Source organism: Mycetomoellerius zeteki, unplaced genomic scaffold, assembly GCF_001594055.1.
Source record: "Mycetomoellerius zeteki isolate Tzet28-1 unplaced genomic scaffold, Tzet1.0 scaffold106, whole genome shotgun sequence".
NCBI lineage: Eukaryota > Metazoa > Arthropoda > Insecta > Hymenoptera > Formicidae > Mycetomoellerius > Mycetomoellerius zeteki.
Genome location: NW_017255975.1, coordinates 5329266 through 5351129, shown reverse-complemented (window position 1 = coordinate 5351129; position 21864 = coordinate 5329266). Strand labels below are relative to the sequence as shown.

Sequence of the window (21864 nt, the reverse complement as noted above, 5' to 3'; positions counted from 1 at the left end):
TTTTTTATCAACTTTTTAGTATTACATTTTCTTATTTTTACCAACATGAAAAAATATGGTATTAAAAAATTCTGAAAAAATTCTCATAATTTTATGAGAAGAAAATAAACAATTTTTATTTCTAGCAGTTTTTCTGTAAAGTTGATAGTATTTGAGTAAAAAAATTATTGAAGATCAATATTCAGTAATTTTTTGTAATTAATATCTTGTTAATTATTATGAAAATTGCAAAATGCTAAACTTTTCGACTCAGTTTTTTATTAGGAATAGTACTGTATGATTAGTATACGTTATTTTAGATACACCCTGTATAAATATGTTACGCGTTAGAAAATGTATCTTACATATTACAAAATTCGAGAGTCTCGACGAGACTCTCGGTATCGTTCGAAACTAACGCTGCGCGGCACGAATCCTGCGAAACGATTGCATTTTCTTTTTTTTTTAATCGTTCGTTCCACATGTTGCAGATTGGGGTTTTAAAAATCTGGTAAACACCTGTGTTCGAAGTACCGCCAGGGTACTTTTTATTTTTAGAACTACACCACTGAATATATTAAATAAATTAATTTCGTTTGCACCGTAATTTGTGTACATATCTGTATACATATATGTATACTATAAAGAAGAATCAATAAGTTGATACCCATTATTTTTCTAGACATTGTATCAGATCTCTTCCCAGGGATCATTGAGAAACCAGTAGATTATGGAATCCTAGAAACGGGCATCCGCAGATCTATTAAACAAATGGGTTTAGAAGACGTCGACGGTGAGTTTACTTTTCTATTTATAATCTACATTTTACATACTTTTCGTATTAAATATTACAACATTAAGTCTCGATATAAAAGAAAAGTTAGTTTATAAATATTTTAATACCAAGTACGAAGAAGCTAAATGATTAAAAAATTTAAAAAAAGCTTAATTTTGAATAAACTCTATGGAATTTAAATATTCAGTACATATAAAGAAGATAAATCCTAACTTTTTCAATGTTTATTTATTCTCGGTTTAATTCGTCGTAAGTATAACTTATATTATAAATTTTGTTATATTTTAATTGATATAAAAACAATTTCATTTTTTAAATACAAATTGCAGTATTAATTAAACTAAATATAAATAAATTGTGATTGTGCCATTATGTATTGTTTAAAGGCATAGATGAGATACATTGAAAGTATACTAATGAGCAAGTAAAAATGTAAAATTGATACGTGGAATTAATATTATATTTCATAGTAGTAAACAGTAGAACGCATAACATATGCATAAACAAATTTTCAATTTATGAATGTGTTTCAAAACATAAATGTGTTTTACTTCTTGTGTAATTATAATACAAATATATATATATATATACGCAGAGTATGTATTTAAATGTATAAATTAGTTTGACTTTTTGTTGTCTTGTTTATCTTGTGCTTAAAAAAATTTGTAAATTGCTTATTAAGCTACAACAGCTGTTCTCTATTTTGCGGTTGAGGAATTATTTATCTCTTCTTTTTACATTCGCAAAAAGTTAACTAAAATCGACATATTTCAATAAGCACGCGATAAAAATATTTATTTTTGTGGCTCTATTAATATACGCTTTTTCATAATATAATATATAAAATAAAAGAATGTTAATATATGGACCTTTATTATACGTAAAACTTGATTATACAAATGTAAAATATATTGAATATTTACACGGAAAATATTTTCTGATGTGTGTAGCAGATGGCTTATAACATTTAACGATTATATTATAATTATGCAATTAACTTAAGCATAAACACAGAAACTAATTAGAAATTCATATAAACTAAATATTTAATTACATCAAAAATCTCTCTCACTTCCATATTACGAAATTATATAAGTCAAATAAACACATTTGCCAGTTATAACGTTACATGATCGATATCGGATTTGGTTTATTTATACGAAAACTTTTTTATTTTTTTTTTCTTATCTATATCACGCAAATAAATATTGAATTATAGATATATTTTTATTTTAGTTTGTAATATAAACGACATAGATAAAGAAAAATTATGATTGTATTGATTATATTAATTTAGTAATATAAATTATCTAAATATAAATAATTGAGTTACTTCACACATACATAAAATAAATAGAATTAAAAAAATTTTTATAAGACTATTATATTTTTCTCAATGACTAATTAAATTGCATATTTATTGAATAATAAAGCAATAGCTACTACTATACATATTATACATATAACTGTTTAATAAACTTTTATATTAATGAAAAAATATTTTTTAATTGTGTTAAATTCTTTTATACTAATAACTTAATAAAAAAAATATCTGTACATAGAGAAAAAGAAGAGAGCATAAATTTTTACAAAGTAAGAACCTTATTATTTCTTCATGATATATATATATTAATTATACGTATATCAATATATAACTATAATTCTTCGTGACAATTATCCATTTTACATCCTCTTATCGCGCAAGAAAAAACATATTTGCGGTAATACTTTGCAAAATTATGGAAATTATAAAAATAAATGCAATGTGCGCAACGTGTCTTCGCACAAAAGCATCCAATTTGAAAGTGCACGCTAAATATGACAACGCGAATTCGATCGATACTGGCATTCACAGCTTTCGTAACTTGTCTGGCCATGCTTCACAGAATCTATTGAAGCTGTAACTCTAATTACAGACTTTGTGAGAAAGGTAGTGCAGCTGTACGAGACTACTTTGATGCGTAACGGATTAATGCTCGTGGGTTTAACCAGCTCGGGAAAGACTGAGGTAAGTGATAAGCAATTAATGAGATAAATATATCTCTGTTATCCCAATAGATATCAAAATGAAAATTTTTTCAATTTCTTGATTGAGCTTGTTAATATTCCAATTTAATACTTCTATATTTAAAAAATGATTTATTTCAAGCTATAATCAGACAATATAGAAATTCGATTAGATCAAATAATTTCACGATTTTTAAGAATCTCTCAGAAATTTATGAATAGCTTGAGTTTTTTGAGTTGTTTAAAAAGGATCTCTACACTTCAGAATAATTTAAGTACAAATTTTGTTTTAATATTAAGTCTTAAAGTTTGCAAGTAATATAATTCTTTACGACAAACTACTTGCATTAAATATTTCAAATTACATTTTTGTTTTATTAATAATTATAATGTTTTGCTTATTAATAATTATAATTTTGCCTTTTTAATCATTCATTTTAAAATATTAATGTATGTAGTTATTACGTTATCAAAATTATGTTAAATATAGAAACATGATAATGCTTATTTTTATTCAATACTCTAATCATAAAGAATTTGATTATACTACGCAAAATCTCGGAGAATGTTATTAGTGCTGATCGATGTACACCGGCCATGCTATAATATCTGTTTTAGATTAATATGTTTGTCAATATCACGTATCCCTTGCATGTACGTATATATTTCCTCTGGATATAGAATATACTTAGAATATTGGTCTGAAGAAACATCTACGTACGTCCTTTAACTATAGTAAAGAATATACAGCACTCATTACACACGAATAAGCTATAAAAATTTCTTTTAAATTAAAAGATGTTGGAAATGAACCACATACATATGGTGTCTCACAACTTATACTGTACAGTATTCTAATAGCGTATTCTGAAAGTATGATAAAGTAAGAAATCTTAATACAAAAATATCGAGGCCACAATTAATTTTTTTTATTATAACCAATCAAAGGATAAGCAGTAACATTACTTAGAATTCGCTCAATAAAGTCTGTAGTTACACAAACACGAGCATCGGTCTGTCATCTCTTTACAAGATGTGTAATTACAGCGCTGCTTCTCACGAATTCTCTGTATGTATTATTACCTTTAAAGATTATCTTTGACCTATTATAATTGAAAAACTATTCTGACATTTTCATATTAGAATTTCTTACTCTACTTTACTTCCAGAATACTATTATAATATTATATGGTGATTGTAAGACATTCTGTATAACACAAGTACACTGAAAAAATGCATGTAATTTTACATGGAAATTACATGTCTATGATAGGAAAATTACCTAAATATGATTGGAAATTTATACAATTTCCAGTAAATTTCCAATCATATTTATGTAGTTTAAATAATTTTCCAGTCATAAATATGTAATTTCCATGTAAAATTACATGCATTTTTTTCAGTGTAGTTTATCTTCGAAAAGAAAATGCAGCGAGACAGATTCTAAATATTATATTTGGAACAGGAAACATAAATAACAATACTATTTTCTCCAAGTATTTTCGAAAAACAACATTAATTTATTTACACAATATATAAATAAACAATATATCATTTAAAAAATATTATCCATAAATATATATATATTATATAATATAAAATATATATAATGTATGTACATAAATGCTACATAGTCGGTACAAGACTCATTTAAATTTGTCATATTCGCTTCAGTCAGTATAGACAAACATGTAAATAAGTTCTGAAATACAAAAGTTATTCTCTAAAACTTTTAGAATTAATTTGCCTTCGAAGAGTGAAATATCACTCTTAAAGATTGAAAATTGAGTCAGTCTTTTACAAAACTAGCTCAATTTTCATTCTTTAGAGTAAGATTCCACTCCAAAGAATGTGTAGAAGGTAATTTTACAAGATTTCGAAAGGTCAGCATGATATCATAGATTGACATAGATCGATTAAATCAGATTTACTATATAGAAATACAGAAATAATAACGATTGAGTATTATTATATAACGTTCTTCAATTTTTTATTAAATTTCATTAAAACGATATGCTTACATGAATAATTATATCTATTGACACATGATAATGAAACGTATAGCCATCGTGAAATTTGGTTTGTTTTAACAACTTTAGCTGATAGCCTTCAAAGATAAATATATATGCGCGCAACATACATATATACATGTATGTTTAATACGTATTTTTTCCTTAAACATATATAATATGCTATATACAGGAATGCACAACACGTTAACCACATGTATCGTATAGGTATATGTATATATAAGTTGTACTTCATGAATTTTCACTTTATCTTAAAAATTCTATTCTTATTTTTAAAATGCATATGCTCTATGAGTAACAAATATGGAGCAGGAGCACGACCAATATATTTTTATAAAAAAGATACAGAGATTTTTATAGAATATCTGTTTATATTTACACGTTATATATCCCATTATAAATTAATCAATATATGTAATTGTTACTGATATATAGAATATTGATATACATTAGGATTGTTTACTGATATACAGAATATTGATGTACATAGAATTAACGTGTGTAAATGTTTATGATATTTGGTGACTTTTAAAGTCATTTTTTTGATAGCGCGGCGATGATGTAATGTCACATAGAATCAATTTACACATTTTGACTTTTTAAATTCTCTTCCAAAACTTTGCTGTTCTAATGTGTTACGCAATGCATCTGAATGTAATCAAATTAAAATTCTTTTTAGATATCGTAACAGATAATAACATTGATTAACAACTTTATGACATGTACGATATATGAATTATACTACATGATTTATACCAGAATTGTCTAAGATCGGTGTTTTTTGGCTTGAAATTGAAATGTGTCGGTATTCACGCCCATTACTGTTCCTACTCCTCACTTTTATTGCTATTTTGTCGTAGCGCGCAATACTTGATTTCATGGACGACATTAGTCCGAAATCGTTAAAAGTTTTTGATCTGTGTCTTTCACTATGTTTAAAAGTATTCTGTTATTATAAGATATTATAAGAACTATTTTATTATTCATAGTATATTTAACTATAAAAATATGAATAAAAGAATATTTTTAAACATAATGAAAGACATAGGTTAAAAATTTTTAATGATTTCAAACTAGTGTCGTCCCTGAAACGAAACGTCGCACGCTACGACAAAACAGTTATGAAGTAAGAAATAAGAACGGTAATAGGTATAAATATCGACACATTTCGATTTCAAGCCAAAAAACACCGACCTTGGACAGCTCTGATTTATACATAAAAAATAGAACACATGATACATTTGATGTAGAAAGTTTTCAATGAAATAACATTTTATGATTCCATATTTATGAATTTACAAATTACATGTACACGTAAGGGAAAGTTTATATATTATACATACCATTCTACTACATTTTTCAAGAAACGACACGTGTACGGATTTATTTGTGCAAAAAGGACGCACAAAGTATATATCAAACACGTGTATTTGTACTGACGCCAACCATTGAAAGGTATTATAACTGCAAAAGCTTCCATGATAAAGCTTTCGCTCGAAGGCAATTGAATAACAATAAAAAATGCATTATTTAAAAAAAAATAAAATTTCATGTTTATGTATTATTAATTTGAATAAGCATTTATAATACTTTTTATAGTTTTTATCGATGACAATCCCTACCTATTCGAATATCGTTAAACTTATATCTTTATTTGAGTACCTGTCTCTGCTTCAGTTTTTTCATAAATGTATATATTATAAATGTACCATATATATGTATACAAGGTGGGGCATTTTAATTGCCCCAAGCGAATATCTCAGAAACTAAAAAAGATATAAGAAAAAGTTTTATATGAAAATTGTAGGTTTTCTTAGGGGAAAGAAGGTGGATATAACGGGTTTTGGATAGGGGACACTACCAAAGTCAGTTCAGGGTCAACATGAATTTTTTAAATGGAAACCTCAATTTTTTATTACATATTCTTGTAGCACTTCTCGAGAGCTTTCCAAAACGCTATAATAAAATATTTTTTCATGAAGTACTTTTCGAGTTATAAGTCGAGCTGTTGAATGTTTCGCCGGCAATAACATTACCCAAGGTGTCCGACCGACGGCTAAAACCTTTTGAATGTTGTTCAGGATCACGACCTGGATAACATTTGTCAAGATCAAGATCATTGGAGATTGTTCCTCTAATTTTCATTTTTGCACTAAAATTTCTACGTAAAAATGAAAATAAGAAGTACAATTTCCAATGGCCTTGATCTTGTTATCCAAGACATGATCCTGAACAACATTAAAGATGTTTTAGCCGTCGGTCAGACACCTTGGGTAATGCTAATGCCAGCGGTACTGTACCATGCAAACCTTATAACTCGAAAAGTGCTTCATGAAAAAATATTTTATTATAGCGTTTTGGAAAGCTCTCGAGGTGTGCTACAAGAATATGCAATAAAAAATTGGGGGTTTCATTTAAAAAATTCATGTTGACCCTGACTTGACCTTGGTAGTGCCCTCTATTCAAAATCCGTTATTTCCACCTTCTTTCCCCCAAGAAAACTACAACTTTCATATAAAACTTTTTCTTGTATTCGTCTGGGGCGATTAAAATGCCCCACCCTGTATATGTATATATTATATATATGTTTTAACACTTTTCATTTCTCAGTTTCCTTTTATACACATAGTAAAAAATAACAAAACTGCATTTTATAAACGATTGTCATATAAATTTAGACGTTTTAGTAAGAAGTTTATGAAAATACTTATTAGAAACGGATTATTGATTAACATTTCTGTATTGATATCAAGTACGCGATTATTTGGTATAAATAAATGGACTTTGTTACGTATAAAATGAATAATTTCATGTTTTATGCGTAATGATCATGTACATGTATTACGTGTAAAACTAGAAGATTTCTAGGGTAACGCTACTCTTTTTATTAGTACTATGTCGAGGTACAAATCCGTAAAAGAGAATTCACGAAAAACAAATTTATTCGAGATTTTAAGTGGAATTGCATCCCAAAAGAATATTCTCTTCCATGTGTTACGGATGAAATACCGAAAAATTTTTTCCCGGTGATTTCCCCAGGCGAGCTGGTCAATCGATTTCTGTCCTAATTGTGCAAAAAGAAAATCAACATGAAAAGGACGTGGCAACTCGAGTTCTTTTGCGCGTTTGAGTTACATACCAATAACACATATGTAACTATGTTTGATGGTTTTCTATCAAGAAAAAAATATGAGCGTTCCTGGGAGCGTATTTAATAATTTCTTTTTATTGTTTCTCCAAGCTTTAATTAAGCTTTAATTATTCTTATAGTAAATAATTAGTTTAATGTGGTAAATTTCAACATCGTGCAGATTTTTTTCTATAAAATGTTAGAAAAAAATATCAAAGTTCTTCCCAATTTGCTACAATAATTGATTTTTATAATAGCTTTTGAAAAGTATCGACTCTTTCAAAACTTTTACTTTATAATTATGTGAAAAAAATTTTAGATTCTGTTAATTATTATATTTTGTCATTACTGAAATCTTATTTCGTCATTTTAAATAAGACTAAATAGAAAACTTTTATAATATGATACTCTTTTATTTACTTTAATATCACATAAAAACTTTAAATTATAATTAATAACATTATTATGTTAAAAAATGACAAAATTAATTCAGTAGAAAAAATGTACTAATGCTCGAAAATTCGTACATTTTCTCTGTCTACATTGTAAAAGTAAAGTATCCTACATTTCTTTTAATTCTTGTAAAAATAAAAAATTTTAATATTAGATTTTGCGATCATCTCTTTAAATTAAGTAATTTGAGAATAATTGCCACATTCGTTGATTACCCCAGTGATAATTCTCTTACATTAATAATTCATACCAACAGAACTGATTCTATGAATATATGAATATTTCATGCATTCTCTCTCTCAAAGTAAAAAGCACACAATGTGAAAACAGAACATTGGTCATTACTGATACGACAATCAGAAATTGCAAATACAGTTAAAGCAAAAATCCAAGAATGAGACTCAACTTCGTTTGATGTTCTTCACATATCGCAACGTGCTATTTAATTTCAAAAAAGATTTAAAAAATCGAAATTGAAATTTCGATACATAATTATGAATATTTTGAAGCGATTTTGCTACTTTTTTATATCTTCGAACTTGCACCAAAATAAATATAGAAACAGATTTTTAACAGCTGAATATGTGATTCACGTATAATAACTGTGAATCTACATTATCATACAATTGCACACAGAATTCAAGAATCTTATCTATGTCAGTCAAATATTTATATCATTTTGAGTTTTACAGCAACATTTTTCTTATTTCCTGACAAATCTTTTGTTAAATCTGTCATCTCGTCGTCGACATCGAGCTTAAAGTCACAGATGCGTATCGCGTCTGGTGAAATGGTGCGCCCTTTCAAGGCGATTCAGGCAAACAGGATCATCTTAGATTTATCCTTGGATTTACGCCCGCAAAAGCCTCGAGGGTTTGGACTAAAACCTCAGTTGAAACCAAACACGGATAAAAGAGAATCATCGGTCAAAGAGCGTTGATGTTTCACGGGCTTACCGATTCCCTAATAATCATTATTAACCAACTATTTAAAATTTGATCTCTATCGGATCTTCAATGGAATGTAAACTATATGTACCTTTGTGGACTGCAGTGATACCGAGTCATACTCTTTAGAATCCTACGCAGTATCTGCTCCAGACACCGACGGAACGTAATGCCGCACATTGCATACAGAAGGAAATTGATGCTGAAGTTTGTATAATAAAGCAGCATGAAGAACTGCTGAAGACACCAGAGTGTCTCCGGTGTATCCTTCTTTGCTAGCGCAAAGAAGAACACGCATAGACGAATTACGTAGCTGAAACAGAAAATTCGAATTGTAATGCAAATTTGATTTCATCAAAAAATATTGACTGTTTCATTTTCACCGTAAACTGCAATTTATATCCTTTGAAAAAATTCATAGAATTTTATTGCTCGTTAAATGAATAATATTGAGATAAAATTTATTTTCTCTTCATTTATTACATGAGAGAAAAATTTAAATTCTATTAAAAAGCAAGTATTCACACACGTGTAGAATATCTCCAAAATTTTTTTCTTGCACCATTACGTATCATTGATATAGTAATTATTAGATTATAAATAATATAATAAAATTCTGCTATAAATTACATACATTTGTTTAAACATATTAAAAGCCCAAATGTATTTCTATCATCAAATGGAAACTACATTACTCGAGCTTAAATTACTTGATTAATGCAACAATTTACGTATGATGTTTCGATGATATAATTTGAAAACATTTTCCCGTAGGTAACAATTAAATCTTTTGCAACATTTATATTAAAGAAACAATGTGTACATCATATAATTTAATCTGATTATAAATATTCAGTTATTTATACGCATTTTATAAACTATAAAAGAAGATATTGTATATAGTAAATGTCATAAACAAGTCATGGGAATTTTGAACGCACTGTAAACAAATATAAACGGAAAAAAACATGATAAATAGAAATAATTAATGAACATGCTCACCTCGGTAAATTAAGTAATATGAAGACCGTACTAATAAGCACGAGCATTTTAGTGATGCTCTCTTGATTAAATCTAGTCGATCCGAGATTCCGACAAGATGACCTAACGTCTGCGAAGTGAAAAACAGATCTTATGTAGCTTTTGCATCTATTCAGAATCACATACAAATAAGAAGCTTATTTTATAACTGTAGAAACGTATCTTTTTACCTTTGTTAAATACAAAATTTCTTGTTTTTTATCATTGTAATATTTGAAATTTTTATTAAGTCATTTTGTAATTTTAATAATGCCAGACCATCTTGTAACACTTATAAATATTATGCAAAATACGATGTTTACGCCATTAAGAGAAAATTATTTTATAAAAGAATCTTGATATTTTTACAAAGAAAATATTGACAACGATCGTAATTTCTTATCACGAGAGAATACAATTCTTATCTTACAAGTCATACAAGTCTATGTGGGAGATTTCTAAGAGGCTTGAGTCTCACGTCGCAATAGACCAACTTACGTATACACGGAGCTTCTATTTCGGTCATCTGACAGGCGTTCCGCGGTGTCGACGGCGGAGCAGATGCAGGTTGATGCCGGGAATGGTTCTTAGACGAATGAAACGATGATTGCTGGGAGGGTGGTCTTCGAGTCCCATTCGTGCCCACGAGCGAAACCAGGTTCATATTTCCACCGCCACCGTTATTGCTGCTATTGGCACTCTGAAAATAGTTTTGTAAAGTCTTCATCTTTGATATCGACAAAACTTGTCAATCCCCTTATTTGCAGCTGACCCATTCACATGTAAACGTTGCCCCATTCGAGGAAATTACTTTGGAATAAGGACTTTTGCTGAATAGCAAAAGCAACGATACATGTAAAAAACTATATTACCGCAATCTAAACGTAACAAAATAGCACATCTGTGAAATACTCTATTTTATTCATTAATTTTCAATGCAATAAATTTTCTTTTATATATATATATATAACTTTTCGTATACAAATATTATTTATATTATTCATTGCTATTTGTAATAGTGTAAAAATATAATTTAAATTTAATTTAGATAAAATATAATTTATTCAAGAAGAAACATTAGAACTTGCATTATACATTTTTCAATTTGTAGAGGTTTATGAAGAGTTATGAGATGTTTGCAATTTAACTCTTGCAGTGGCGAGTCACTCGAAGCGTATACAAGCTCAACTTTCACTTTTTGTTATACTTATATTTCACTCGTTTTAAGTGATATTTCATTTTCCGAGTTTTAGAGATAATATAAATTATCAGAGACATTGATAAACAACATTATCTTTCTAAGATAACGTTAATTGCTAATCATCTCTTTAAATATGTCAATAAATTATATAACATAATAAATATGTTTGCCCCGCCCCCATTATATCATTTTCCTTAATGTATTTTGCTTATATGAACAATATTAATACTAACATTTAAATATAATATCATCTGTTTCAACCATTCTTAAAAATAATAACATAATTTCGATAAAAAGTTAGATATAAGAACAATGCACAAGTGTCATTTTATTTTTTTTAAATTTACTAACATATTCTATAGATAAAAGTATGAGACATGTGTTTCGCAAAAAAATATGAGATTTTTTTGTGAAGTTATTGACGTTTGTAAGTTACAGAAATTCATAAAAAAACGTTGCTCATGTGAACATTCAAATTATTATATCGTCGAAATTATTAATTGTACAAAAAAAATGCAAAATTTTCCGAGATTAAAAGATCTTAAATTGTTTTATGGATGGATTATTTTTAATTTATCATTTTCATATAAATAAATCATTTTCCATTTGTTTACAATTTTTATCAACATTTTTCATCATCAACTCATCAATTTAAAAATTTTGTAAAAATATGATATTCCCATTTTAATTATGAAATATAATTAAATATTAAACTATCAGCCACTGTTTTCTTGGAAATGACACATAATAGAATTGTTTTTGGTAGTACAAAATAGTACAAATTGTAAGTATATACTAATAAAGTCATTTTAAGCAAAAAACATGTAAAATATTAATTTACTTTCAATGGTATTGATACTTTCAATCTTATTAATTTTTGATATTATTTTTCTTTTATTTTGAATTGATTCTGCTAACTTAATATTAAGTTAGAAGCGCCACGATTTTTTTCGAAATGGCACACGGTACAAAATTATCATTAATGGTACAATTTAGTACGAAATGAGTACTAAAAATTCCGATAGATCCGATTTGATTTTGCTGATATGGTCCTGCTAGTTTTATAGAGCTGTTGTATACAGACGCGAGTTCCACAAGATGCGTGATAGTAACTGAAATAAACATGAACGAGAAATATGCAAAGTGTAGCGTTATGCACCGATGTATAACGGTTAAACTATATGCACATGCAATTTTTACATAAAGAGCGAATAGTGTGCTTTTTAAAACGCTTCATAAACATGCATTCTTTTGCAAGTTACATAGTAAAGAAAAGAGAGACTTTTTATATTTTTTTCACGACACGTTTATGCAATTAATTTTTAATAAACCGCTGATAATTTTTATTTTAATATATTTATTATTTATTATAATATAAAATCTTATCGTCATATCAAAAAACACAAAACAAAATATCTTTTAATATAAAATTGTATTTAAAAAACTTCTTGTACACTAATTGTAATAAAATCGTTTTAGATAAACTCTTATGAAATATAAAATATTTATGAAAAGTTTATAAAAAGACAAATGTAATATATGATACGATTATGTAGTCTCTATCTGCAATTAATCAGTGCAGTATATTCAGACAAAAATATTTCTAATTTACATTTAAATTAAAATAACAAATAAATGATTAATTTGGACAGTTTCATTTATATTTTTAAATACTTTTCGTTTAAATACTTTTAATAAAGTGACAATAATGATAAAGTTAAATTTTATTGAGTAACTTTAATTAACATCAAATGACAGATAAAATTTTTATATTTATAAGAAAACATATATTTAGCACAATTGTGCTCATAAGAAGAAAAGCCATTTATTCGGTTAATACGTGCGAAAAAATCCAATAATTTATTGATACTCCGTATTCGTAGAAAGTAACCGGATTATTTACGGAAATCCTTAGGGTGCCAATCATAGTAACACATCACATATAAGTACTACTCATTTTTCAAATCACCATTTTCATCATGATCACATTTCACTAATATGTAGAATGTTGTATCCTTTTTTTTTTTAATTGCGAACATCTTTCCACTTTGATAAATTTTCTTGTTCAGACTTTATTTCTCAGAAACATCGATAATATAGAAACTATGTTTGTGTGTGTTCATAGATTTGAATAAAAGTTCCATACCAGCAAATACATAAAAGTTAAAATTTGATTACATAGTGCCGATGTACCATCAAAATGTTCGTTGCAGAAAATCATGTCAATATTAGCAGAATTTTAACTGTGTTCTAGTTTTACGATATCCTCTAAAAATCAAAAATCATTTCGATATATAGTCAAAATAATTCTATTCAGTTAATCATTTTATTAATCTTTTGATCCCTATCGATCTATTTCTTTTAATAAATATATAGTTAATATTTAAACATATCAAATAATATGCGTTTGATTGATAATAAAAAATTGCATTATTTTAATCAAAATTTTTTCTAAAAGATTACGCAGCAAATCTATAAAAGTATTCTATGCTTTTTATTATCTCAACGCAAGAAATTGGCTGCCTTCCATTTAGTAATATTCTATATTATAATAAAGACAGAACGATACTTGTGTTGACTTATGTTCCTAAATAGAAGGCACCCAGTACCTCCTATTCAATTATACCACGATATTACACGTCTTATACATCAATAAAGAACCCATACATCATCGGTTAACCTTCAACTCACTTAACTCCAACAATTCGCTTAATAAAGAGCAATTTTACACATCAATAAAAATAAGTTCACGGTAAATATAATCAATTGATGTATAGTATTATTGTTATTAAAATTTTATTTAGAAAAACATTCACACTAAAGGCACATATATTTTTAATTAAAATTCAATTTATTAAATTATAATTTACATCCTTTTTAAAATTATTTATTTATTTTAGTGGATTAAAATGATAGAAAAAAAGAAGATAAACGTTGATATGATAAAAAAAAAGTTATTAAAACCGCTATAGCTGAATATGCTCTGATAAAATAAAAAATATTTACAGTTAAGTGTTGTAACTTGTGCAGCTTTTTGGGCAGTAGTATAAACTTATAAAGTACCCTCAAAGTTATTGCATTTTCTTGGGAAAAAAAATAAAAAAAAAGATAATAAAAATAAAAGGAAGACTAATAAAGTAGTAAAATAATTATAAAATAAATAGTATTTTTCAATAAAATTATTCTTTAATTTATATTCCATTAGATATAGATCCGTTTATATCAATTTGTGAAGATGTTTTATGGTGAAATAATCTCCCATATCTAATCTATAATCTCCTATTGTGTTTTATTATTCATATATCGAATCGGTATACACAATAAATATTATTTAATAAGTTATTAAAACAAAATATTGTATATATGTTTTCTTAAAAAGTATTAAGTTTAAAAGTCATATATCTGAGATAAATGTATTTAAAATACATACAGAAATATTATTCCAACTTCTAACTTTGAACATAATTGGCACATCTCTTACTTAGTTAACTTATTAAAAAACATTAACCAATGGAATTATTAAAATAAAATATCAATCGACTTTTAACCCGATTTATTAAAAAAAGCGACACTGTTATGTATTGATATGAACATGTTTATGAAGTACGACGAAGTGCACTATCATCTCAAGGATAGATAAATTGAACATCATATTTGCGCATTTACAAGAGTATTAATCTTATCGTGAGTACAGAAGTCAGTAGTAGAATTTTGCTCATGGTGCGTGTATCACATCGCCAGTTAATAAACTGAGCTAACCGTTTCTATTTCCAGTTAGACAATATATCTAAAAACAATTGACAAAACTATTATTATAATGTAATTAGTAATTTTGTGCTCCTTCTTGCTCTGTGACATTGACACTAGTTTAACAGTCACGTGTAAACATCGTTTCATCAATCTGAAATAAAAACTCTCTGTTGACAACAATCAGAAAACCTAATAATAAGAAACATTTTCTTCTTGTACAACTAATTTGGAAATCTTTATCACGATGGAGTCTTCTACTTTGCTTCTGACTATTTTAACAGCGATTATCTGTTTATATTATTTTGTTCTAAGTAAGTTTAAATCATCTTACTTCGAGCAACTGAATATTCCTCATCTGCGACCGATTCCATTGTTGGGTAACATGGCGCCTTACGCTTTTCGACGTATATCTCATATGGAGCTTCTACAAAAAATATATAATTTCTTCCCGGACGCAAAGTTCTTCGGCCTCTACGATTTTTTAACACCGATCTTCGTTATTCGTGATCCAGATTTGATTTCCACGATCGCTATAAAACAGTTTGATAACTTCTGCGACCATCAAGGCTTCGTTAACGAAACTCTTGATCCGATAGCCGCCAGAAATCTGTTTAACATGAAAGGAGATCACTGGCGCGAAATGCGAAAACTTCTTAGTCCCAGTTTCACATCCAGCAAGATGAAGATGATGTTCGAACTTATGTGCCAATCCGCCGAGAACTTAACCAATTTTGTGATAACGCAGTCCGGAGAAGCTGCCAAAACGTATAATATGAAGGACTTACTTTCCAGATACACTAACGACACAATAGCTACGTGCGCCTTCGGTATCGACGTGAATTCTTTTAAAAATCCGAACAACGAATTCTTCTTACTTGGCAAGGAGGCATTAAATTTTGATGGCTGGTTGGCTTTCAAGTTTCAAATGCATCTCAACTTCCCGCAACTTGCGAAATTCTTTAAACTAAGAATGTTTGGCCCAAGGGTAGAAAATTTTTTCAAAAATGTCGTTGCCACCACAGTGAAAGCCAGAGATGAACAGGGAATTGTTCGCCCAGACATGATTCAATTGATGATGGAGACGAGGAACGATGATAGTAGATCTGAGTTCGATATCAACGAAATGACAGCCCAGGCGTTCGTTTTCTTTCTCGGCGGATTCGATACTATATCAACAGCTATGTGTTTCATGACGCACGAAATCGGTGTCAATCCTGATGTTCAGGGAAGATTGAGAGAAGAAATCGACGATGTTCTCAGACAGACCAACGACAAACCTACCTACGAGGCTATTAATCGCATGAAGTATTTGGACGCCGTAATAAATGAAACTCTGAGACTGTATTCAATAGCACATTTCCTTGATAGAAAATGTGTCAAAGAGACCGAATTACCATCAGCGACTCCGGATGGCAAACCAATCATGATAAAGCCTGGAGATCGCATATGGTTCCCAGTTTTCTGTTTGCATCGTGATTCAAAGTACTATCAGGATCCAGATAAGTTCGATCCAGACAGATTCCTTAATGGTGATGTAAATAACTCAGTGTATATGCCATTTGGTATTGGACCCAGAATCTGTATAGGTAACAGATTCGCTCTAATGGAAATAAAAATCGTGCTGTTCTATTTACTTTGGCATTGTGATATTGAACTCGACGTTAAAACTAGAATTCCATTGATGTTGAAAAAGAAAACCATAGCTTTGTTGCCAGATGGAGGTTTCTGGTTGAAATTACGACCGAAGAAATCGAAGATTCCTGTTACACCATGTTTATCAAACGGACACAGAATTGAGGGACAGTAATAATGTATATTTACAATTCGTTTCAAGCATGAAATTATATATTTAATATTGACCATTTAAATTGTAATAAGAACTCTTTTTTTAAACATCTAACAAAATTTACCTTTTCTTCAATTAACACACAAAAAATTAAAAGTTTTAGAAATGTTGTTATTTTAAATATGCATTGTTATTTTTTATAAACAAAGTGATATCAAAGTTTCTCATTTAAAATGTTATTATAAAAAACACAATAATCCTAATACTATTAGTATAAACATACGATTTTTTTCTTGTTGTCTTCATTTATATAAATTAGATAAAATATGTAAGTAATAATAAATATTGATGTTTTGCATTATTTTATTAATCTTGCACTTCATGTTTTAAGGAACATAAACTTATGTCAGATTTTTTAGTTAATAACATCTGCCTAAAGAAAATTTTTTAAACATGTAATAATGATATACGAAACGGTATTATGTTATAACAAATACTTAATGTTAATGATGTTAAATGTTTTAGTTTAGTCTTGTTTAAGAAAATTTCTTAAACTAAATTTATCAAAAAATAATAGATATAAGCAATTTATTCAAATTATTATCAATTTACAAATTATTATCACTTATCACTTTTACAAATAATTATATGCAGAAGAATTTGGGCTAATTGTAGCAATATCTTTCAGTTCAATCTAATTTTTACGATAAATATAAAATATTGATGTTTCAATAAAAAGTCAAAACGAGAAATTATTATTTCCAATTACAATTTAAAAAGAGATTTTTAATTTTTGTATCAGTAAATTTACTTGATATTGCTTCAACAATCTACAGCCTTAACCATACGTTGAAGAAACTAGAGCTCATTGACACAGTTTTCACAAAATTTCAGCATTAGGTTTTTTAAATAACTAATTATGATTAAAATGTAATATGATAAAGAAAATTTTTTAATATATTTTCATGCTAAGAATGGTTCTGTATATTGTCTAATTTTTTTGAATTAAGTAAAATACGAACTAGCTGCAGTGTATAATCAACTTGTCCCGATAATTCGATAAATTTTAATTGATAAATATCACAATGTAAAAAACGTAATAAAAATAGAAAATGGAATGCTGATGTATACTTCTTGATAAACACTGTATCTTTTAAATGTATATTACAGAATGAATAATAAATAAAAATTAATATAAAAATAAAAATTTTAATTAATAAATAAAAACACGTTTAAATAATGTTACATACTGCTAGAAATGTTATTACTGCTAAAAAAAAATTAACTTGCTGTATTTTGATTTTTACTTCAAGATATATTTGATATATTAATTTCAAAATTTTGTGATATTATTATTATTATTATAAAAAGACGCGATATTATAACAACAAGAAGACCGGTAAAAAATAAAGAAATAAATTTAGAATTTCTGATAAAAATATATTAAAACAATTATACTCAATTCAACCCAATTTACTTTTAATTCTGCTAACAGTCAAGAACTTGAACTTGGTTTACAATTATTATATTTCTACACTCATCCATCCACTCTCATCCATCCACTCCTGCACTCTCTCTACTCGTAACTTAGCTGTTCTGTTTCCTTCTTTTACTTATCCCGCTCATTCTCTTAATTATACTTGAATCACACTCATCGCTCTAATCTCTTTTATATTTTTAGTCTATTTTCTATTGTACTTCCCATCCTATTGTACTCAACAAGAATTATTTGTAATTTTTTATTTCAAGCAATAATTTTCTAGATATAAAGGTTTAAATATGACCAGTTACAGACTATGTTTAGATGCTCATCTGTGAGTGTGTTGAAATGAACGCTCATCAACGCTAACACATGTCGTATGTGATTCATGGACAGATATAATGGCTGCGTTCAGCAGAGAAAGCAGCTTTGCAACTGTTGTAAAATTCTTCAATATGATTGGTTTATACATTTAGATCTGTCAGGAACCAAAAGCAAGAACCAATCGTATTGAAGAATTTTACAACAGTTGCAAAGCTGCTTTCTCTGCTGAACGCAGCCAATGTACCTTGTATAAACAAATCGAGCAGACACAATAAAAATTACAAAATATTGTAGATAGAGTTGTCCAAGGTCGGAGTTTTATAGTTTGAAATTTGAATGTGTCGGTATTCAGTATTTATGCCTATTACCGTTCCTACTCCTCACTTAATTGCTGTTATGTCATAGCGCGCGACGCTCAGGGACATCTCAGGGACGACTTAATGTAAACATATTAAGAAAAATGACAATTAGCACCATTGTTTTAAAGAGAGAGACTTTTTACCATGTCCATAACTGCACACCTCCGACATATATATATTTCACGATACGTACGTAATTAGTAGTAGAATCTCGCTCGTAGTGTGTGCACCTCATCGCTAGTCAATTTGAAATTTATATCGCGATGGAGCTTTCTACTTTATCTCTCACTGTTTTAACAGCGAGTATCTGCTTATATTATTTTGTTTTAAGTAAGATATCTGTTAAATTATCTTATTTCGAGCAACTGAATATTCCTCATCTGCGACCGATTCCATTGTTGGGTAACATGGCGCCTTTTGCTTTTCGACGTATATCTCATATGGAGCTTCTACAAAAAATATATAATTTCTTCCCGGACGCAAAGTTCTTCGGCCTTTATGATTTTATAACGCCAGTCATCGTTATTCGTGACCCAGAATTGATTTCCATGATCGCCATTAAACAATTCGATAACTTCTGCGATCATTCCGGCTTCACCAACAAAACTCTCGATCCGATAGCCAATAAAAATTTGTTTGACCTGTGTGGAAATGACTGGCGCGAAATGCGGAAGCTTCTGAGCCCCAGCTTTACATCTAGCAAGATAAAGATAATGTTTGGACTTATTTGCCAGTGTGCCGAAAACTTAGTCAATTTTGTGACAACGCAATCCGGAGAAGCAGCCAAAACGTATGATATGAAAGACTTACTTTCTAGATACACCACCGATACAGTGGCCACGTGTGCCTTCGGTATTGATGTGGATTCTTTTAAGCATCCAAACAATGAGTTCTTTCTACTTGGCAAAGAATCATTCAATTTTGATGGCTGGTTGGTCTTGAGGTTTTTGATGCAAAGAAACTTCCCGCAACTTGCGAAACTCTTTAAACTGAGAATGTTTGGCCTAAAAGTAGAGAATTTTTTCAAAGATATTGTTGCCACCACAGTGAAGACCAGAGATGAGCAGGGAATTATTCGCCCGGACGTAATTCAATTGATGATGGAGACCAGGAACAATGATAGTGGACTTGAGTATGACATTAACGAAATGACAGCCCAAGCGTTTGTTTTCTTTCTCGCCGGGTACAATGCCATATCAACAGCTATGTGTTTCATGACGCACGAAATCGGTGTCAATCCTGATGTTCAGGGAAGATTGAGAGAAGAAATTGACGATGTTCTCAGACAGACCAACGGTAAACCTACCTACGAGGCAATCAATTGCATGAAGTATTTGGACGCCGTGATAAATGAAGCTCTCAGACTGTATCCAATAGGACCTTTTCTTGACAGAAAATGCGTTAAGGAAACCAAATTACCATCAGCGACTCCGGATGGTGAACCGATCACGGTAAAACCTGGTGATAGTGTATGGTTTCCGAATTATTGTCTGCATCGCGATCCAAAGTACTATCAGCATCCAAATAAGTTTGATCCAGACAGATTTCTTAACGGTGATGTAGATAACTCGGTCTATATGCCATTTGGTGTTGGACCCAGAATCTGCATAGGTAACAGGTTTGCCCTAATGCAGGCAAAAGTCGTGCTGTTCTATCTACTTTGGCGTTGCGATCTCGAACCTGATATTAAAACTCGTATTCCTATGGTATTAAAGAAGGAAACACTTCTTATGATGGCGGACGGAGGTTTCTGGTTGGAGTTACGAGTAAGGAAGTCGTAGATTTTTGTTACATAATGTTTATCGAACAGACAAAATTAAGGAACAGTAATAGTACACATTTACATTCTTTTCAAATGTAAAATTATATAGAATGTATAATGGTAGTATTATATAGGTAAAATTATATTATAATGGTAATTATATTATAATGGTAAAATTATATAGGTTTTACGTAAAAATGAATTTTTAGTGTAAAAATGAAAATAAAAGGAATAATCTCCAATGGCCTTGATCTTGACAAATGTTATCCAGGACATGATCCTGAACAACATTCAAGACATTTTAGTCGTCGATCGGACACCTTGCGTAATGTTAATGCCAGCGGTACTGTAACTTTCAAGCCTTATAACTCAAAAAATATTTAATGAAAATGAACTTAATTATAGTGTTTTGAAAAGCTCTCGAGATAAACTACAAGAAGATGCAATGAAAAATAGGGTGTTCCATTTAAAAAAATCGACGTGACCTTGATCTGGTCTTGTGACGCCACTCAAGATCAAATCAATGGTACCTTCTTATGTCTCCCTCCGAATCAAATAACTTTTGTTTGAAACATTTTTCCATATCTACCATAGTTTTCGAGGAATCTTAATGCATTATTTAAAATGAGACACCCTGTATATTTGTAGATCTTCCTGGTAGTGTATTCTTATAGCATTTCATAATCCAACTTGTATTAAATGTAAACACACCATTAATTTTGAAATCTATCCTCGTTTATTAGAAACAATGAGTTTTTTTGCAGAGCGTTTCTTTAAATGACCTATTTTATTATTTTTGGAAGGTTTCCCAAGCTTTCCTGGATAATATTATTCCATGAA

At 29.0% G+C, this 21864-nt stretch overlaps 4 protein-coding genes across 4 annotated transcripts in view; 3 read left to right on the top strand and 1 right to left on the bottom strand.

The window, feature by feature from the left end:
- LOC108723499 (dynein heavy chain 1, axonemal) overlaps positions 1–21864 on the top strand; it is a 107340-nt gene that overhangs the window by 15933 nt on the left and 69543 nt on the right. The window contains exons 22-23 of the mRNA XM_018449319.1: positions 662–772; positions 2692–2783. Of these exons, the coding sequence (XP_018304821.1) occupies positions 662–772; positions 2692–2783 (203 nt within the window). The remainder of the gene's footprint in view (positions 1–661; positions 773–2691; positions 2784–21864) is intronic.
- Positions 9163–21864, bottom strand: part of LOC108723488 (thyrotropin-releasing hormone receptor) — a 39377-nt gene continuing 26675 nt past the window's right edge. The window contains exons 3-6 of the mRNA XM_018449295.1: positions 10861–11062; positions 10345–10453; positions 9434–9655; positions 9163–9358 (exon numbers count right to left, since the gene is read on the bottom strand). Coding sequence (XP_018304797.1) covers positions 9340–9358; positions 9434–9655; positions 10345–10453; positions 10861–11062 — 552 coding nt within the window. The 3' untranslated portion in view covers positions 9163–9339. The remainder of the gene's footprint in view (positions 9359–9433; positions 9656–10344; positions 10454–10860; positions 11063–21864) is intronic.
- On the top strand, positions 15263–17176 carry LOC108723467 (cytochrome P450 9e2). Its single transcript, XM_018449260.1, has one exon. It carries the CDS (start codon positions 15558–15560, stop codon positions 17118–17120), a length of 1563 nt encoding a protein of 520 aa, XP_018304762.1. The 5' UTR covers positions 15263–15557; the 3' UTR covers positions 17121–17176.
- LOC108723479 (cytochrome P450 9e2-like) lies at positions 19495–21043 on the top strand. Its single transcript, XM_018449284.1, has one exon. The coding sequence runs from the start codon at positions 19526–19528 to the stop codon at positions 21041–21043; it is 1518 nt and encodes a 505-aa protein (XP_018304786.1). The 5' UTR covers positions 19495–19525.